Source organism: Malus sylvestris, chromosome 5 (assembly GCF_916048215.2).
Source record: "Malus sylvestris chromosome 5, drMalSylv7.2, whole genome shotgun sequence".
Classification (NCBI taxonomy): domain Eukaryota; kingdom Viridiplantae; phylum Streptophyta; class Magnoliopsida; order Rosales; family Rosaceae; genus Malus; species Malus sylvestris.
The window spans coordinates 4282614-4287134 of NC_062264.1; the positions used below are offsets into that span (position 1 = coordinate 4282614).

At 38.6% G+C, this 4521-nt stretch overlaps 1 protein-coding gene across 3 annotated transcripts; it reads left to right on the plus strand.

Moving 5' to 3' along the window:
• The first annotated feature begins 368 nt into the window (after positions 1–368).
• Positions 369–4298, plus strand: LOC126623187 (uncharacterized). 3 transcript variants are annotated; one of them, XR_007623671.1, is made up of 5 exons: positions 369–455; positions 951–1993; positions 2967–3041; positions 3578–3662; positions 3913–4298. XR_007623671.1 is itself a non-coding variant. In XM_050291986.1 (5 exons), exons 1-5 carry the CDS (start codon positions 1812–1814, stop codon positions 3944–3946), a joined length of 423 nt encoding a protein of 140 aa, XP_050147943.1. In that variant the 5' UTR covers positions 918–1811; the 3' UTR covers positions 3947–4298. The 3 variants fall into 3 exon arrangements, 2 of the variants coding, with proteins under 2 accessions (XP_050147943.1, XP_050147944.1); XM_050291986.1 differs by lacking the exon at positions 369–455 and adding an exon at positions 3742–3788 and having other exon boundaries at positions 918–1993; XM_050291987.1 differs by lacking the exon at positions 369–455 and having other exon boundaries at positions 918–1993.
• The last annotated feature ends 223 nt before the right edge of the window (positions 4299–4521 follow it).

The following is a 4521-nucleotide window of genomic DNA, read 5'->3' on the forward strand; positions in this document are numbered from 1 at the left end:
AGGCCCCGTGGTGGGGCTCTGATACCAAATGTTGGGAACCCTAAGTTGAACTCTCACACTAGATCACGTAACCAATGTTTGCTTGAACACTCAAAGACTCGGGAGAACATTCATCTTATTCAATCATGTAAACATGGCTTTTAAATAGCCTTACAAAGATAACTGAAAGCTGAAAATGTGCAGCCCACGTTTTCACAACCCTACAATGTGGTATGAGACTACTTCAAAACAAATAACTTATCCCTACAAACTAGGGTTTATTATCAGCAACTAAAACAAACACCTAACAAACTGGAACCTGGAAGACCTAACCCTAACGGCTAGGAACCATGATAACGTCAACAATTTTGGCTGAGGGGTGTAAATTTATCTGACCCCTCCCTCATCTAATCTCTTCCATCGGGTCTCTCACTCTTGCCGCCCGTTGGATCGCCTTGCTTGCTTCGATTTTTCAGGTAATAGGCTTCAGTTTCATAGCGTGAAAATTCATTGGAGTCTCTTAGTTGTGTGCAATTGCAGGTTATTTATTGACTGGAATTTAGAGGTATTTTACGTATTCTGTCGATTTATTTTGAGAAATAAATAGGGGCGTTTGGTTGGGTGTACGAATCGCAGTTGTTGTAGTCTTTTTCAATTTATCTTAGCAAATCCCGTTTTCAATCTCTCTTGAGCTAATCTAAACACACACACGGATCAAAATAATAATAATAATAATAATATTATTATTATTATTATTAATCTATACTATCTTTTTCAGGTGGGTAATTTGGATTTTAAGGGTTTTGCTCGTCCGTTGCTTGTTTACATGAACATGATGTATGATATTATGCGTCTTTGTTAACTTTGGTTACTCTCATTACTTTAATAGTACTTATCAAACTAAATTCTTTAAGCGGTTTAATTTAAATTCTTTCATTGACAATGATCTCTTTTTACCTTTTACCCTACAGGGAGAATTTTTTTTAAGATGGAGCCGGACAAGGGTTGGTTTTTGTATCTGCAGAAGAACCATGAACTATTTTCCCTAAATATTAGCAAATTATTGGCGTGGAGCTCTTTGGAGAAGGCTCGGAGGCCTTCTAGACCGGATTTTAAACTTGTGAATGCTTCTTGTTATCCAGACGGAAGCATGGTGCCATTCGGAACAAGATATATGATTGTGGGTTCCAACCCTTATATTGTTGGGGGTCAGTTCGGTTGCCCGCATCCTCTTTTAGGGTATGATTATTGGCCCAACTTTGATGTTATTGCATGTGATCCTCCCACTGATGATCCATGCAAGAGCAATCTACCCATGTTGTCTGGTCCTAAATTTTATCCTTTTGTTATTACCATCGGGAACAAAATTTATGTTTTGTCCCTACAGTACAGGGGATATATCACAGAAACATGGCCAGCCCTTTTTGAGGTTTATAATCCCGAATCTGGGAAGTGGAAAATTCTCCCGAACCCCCCCTTTGTCGTTGGTAAGACTGTCACTAGTCCTGCTGCCCATCACTACTATGCTTTGGGACACAAGCTCGTGGTGACAAACACATGGTCAGTTGAGTCTTACGTGTTCGACACTCGCGAAGAGAAATGGGAGCCATGGAACAGTCGGGAGGATCCATTTGAAATCGCATCTAAACCCACGATTCAAGGACTTTTTGGTTGCTGTCCATCAAGGGGATTTTGGTGATGTTCTTACTTATCGGTTGGATTCATATGGCATCCCTCGACCGGGTCGGAATCTAGTTGAGCTTGAGAACATATTCCTTCCTCCTCTGGACGGTTGCTTTCCCTTCATCACTGAAATCAACGACGCCGGCCTTATGTGCATTGTGTGTTATTCTGGCATTGAACAATCGGAATTGTGGCGTTTACGTGTAGTGGTGTTCCAAGTGTCCATCTCAGGCCATCTTGACAATCAATTCCTTTGTGCTGATATTAAGGCCAAGGGAACGTACTACTTCTGTCAACGTATTGATCCAATCATCTTCCCACCAGTTATCACGTAAGCAATTATTTCCAATTCCCTTGGACATCCCTGTTCCAAACTTACTCCTTCCCCGTTTCTTATAATAGTTAACTCGTATTTGCACTGTTTGTATTTTTGTTGGTGATATATATGTGATATATTATAGGGTAGCATGTTACTGTTCCTAAATGTTAGTATGGATGAGTCACAGCAATTTATCCATTATTTGTTCGCCTTCATGTTCCACAGCATTCCTTGTGTGGTTTCAGCAAATAATGGTTTGGTTTTGGAGAAAATGGACAAAGATATGTGCACCACTGACCTTTTCTGTTAATCCATGTTGAATTTCGTGTGTGAGTGCAAGTTTAGATCTTAACTCTATAGGTTTTTAGTTGTTTCTCTATTTCATTAAGCCGTGACTTAAAGTGCTATCCTACCTCAAACCAATTACCACTGCTCCCGGTTTGTATTTAGAAGCTTATTATTAGTAAGCATCTTACCATGAAATGGTAAAGTTTGTCCTAGCTGTGAGAGATTGCTTGTTAAGGTTGAGATGTTAAAATTAAGGGTAGCTGAAAGGAATCACGTCCTATGTTCCGAGCAAAAGGAACATTCAATAGTTATTTTTTATACTACCTTTTTTCTTTTGTGTTAGATTTTGATTCACTTTTCTTTTTGCCGCATAGCATTCCGATTTGCTTACATGCACTCATGATTGTAATTTTTTCCCCTAATCATTTATATTTTTAAATTAAACATGGTAAAACCTGAATAATGTGGATTATGTTTTTTTATATCAGTCTCTTCACCCCACTTAATGGGAAAAGGCTTTGTTGTTGTTGTTGTTGTTGTTGTTGAGTCTCTTCACTCTTCTAAGTTGAAGCCTGAGAGGCTGAGAGCATGTGAAATTTTGGTATGAAGCGAACTTAGTTTTGATTGGTAGGGTTATAATGGATCTATTCTGGTGTACTTTTGCTTAACTCAAAACTTCTGGTCTTGTCATTTGTAGGAGTGATCGGTTGGACAAGCACGACAATAAGCCTGATGTATTTTGGAAGAAAGAAAATCTTTCTCGGCTGGATAGGTTTGTTTTCTCTGGATGTAACTAGTAATGGCCAAGTTATTAAGTTCTGTTTTTGAATCTCATAGTATTACAGTGAGTATGCAATGCTTTTTTCTTTTTTTCTTTTTTTTTTCTTTTTTTTTTCTTTTTTTTTTCTTTTTTCCTGATAAAATTCCTGTATTGTGTTCTTGTTTATGAAAATGATCTGTTGGGCAAGATAGAAAAATTGCAAATCATTTCTATAAGCTTATGCAAGCTGTGAATCTGGAATCCATTGCACTAAATTTTTTGAATAAAAGAATCAGCCCATGGTTCATAATCATGGGATGTGAAGTTTGTAGAAGATATTTGATTTGCAGTTTGCACAGAACTCTCTCTCTCTCTCTCTCTCTCTCTCTCTCTCTCTCTCACACACACACACACACACACACACACACACATGTGGTGTTATTGCTGTCATACCCGCTTATTTATCTTTCCATCTCTGTCTACTCAATGATATTATAAGTGATCTTAATGCTTGTTTTCTTGTTTTTTTTCTCACAAAAAAAAAAAAGGGAGTTGTACGATGCCTGGTGTTCCTGGTACTGGGGGGCGCTGAAGGGAAGCAGTAGCAGCAGTGGTCATACACAAGATGGCCAGGTACACTTAGGTCTTATTAATGGCTATGAGTGTGATATTTACAGTTTTGCGTTTGCGAAATGGGGGTACTTTGTTGCAGGGTCATGGGCGAGGGTTCAAAGATGAGGTTGAAAATAGTGTGCAACAGTTAAGTGTGATTGTGTGGCTTGGTATTCAAGTTTGATAGGCACCAGCAACCAACCGCATAGTTACACTATTAGTTGTGGTTTTGAAGTTTGTTTATAAGCTCTAAATTAATTGTTTGGTGCAGGAAAAAGAGGGCAAGATATGATAATGCAACTTAGTTTTTCTCCGGCAGAATTAAAATCTTCAACAAGGGGGTGCAGAAATGCTTGAGGATGGCACACCAAGAACATGAAGTTCTTTGAAAGAGAATGGGGCAAACGGTGCGAACACATGCTGGAATTGATGAAGTCTAAAAAAAATGGAGATATGTTGTGAGCAAGTAGTTGTAAACTTTGGGATATTCTATTTTGGTCTGTTGGATATTAAACTTTAAAGGGTTGGTGCATGAATATTCGTTAGTTTATATTTTTACCTATGAAGTACTATTAAGCACTGCTGTTTGATACGTGTGAAAACAGCGGAAGATGGTAATGTTATGTACACTGCTTGTTTGTATTTAGCAGATTCTGCCCAGGCATGCCTCATTTTGCGGTTTGAAAGCCTACTAAATGTATGGGTCGCGCAATATAGATTACAAGTACCTCCCAAGCTAAGAACAGGTGATTAACACCGATCACTTGTTTCATGAATCAAAATCTTAATAAAGAAGCATCCAACGGCACCACACCAATCGCATAGGAGTAGCGTGAAAAGCACAAACCCTCAGATCCGTGTAATTCCAACCAGCCAAGTG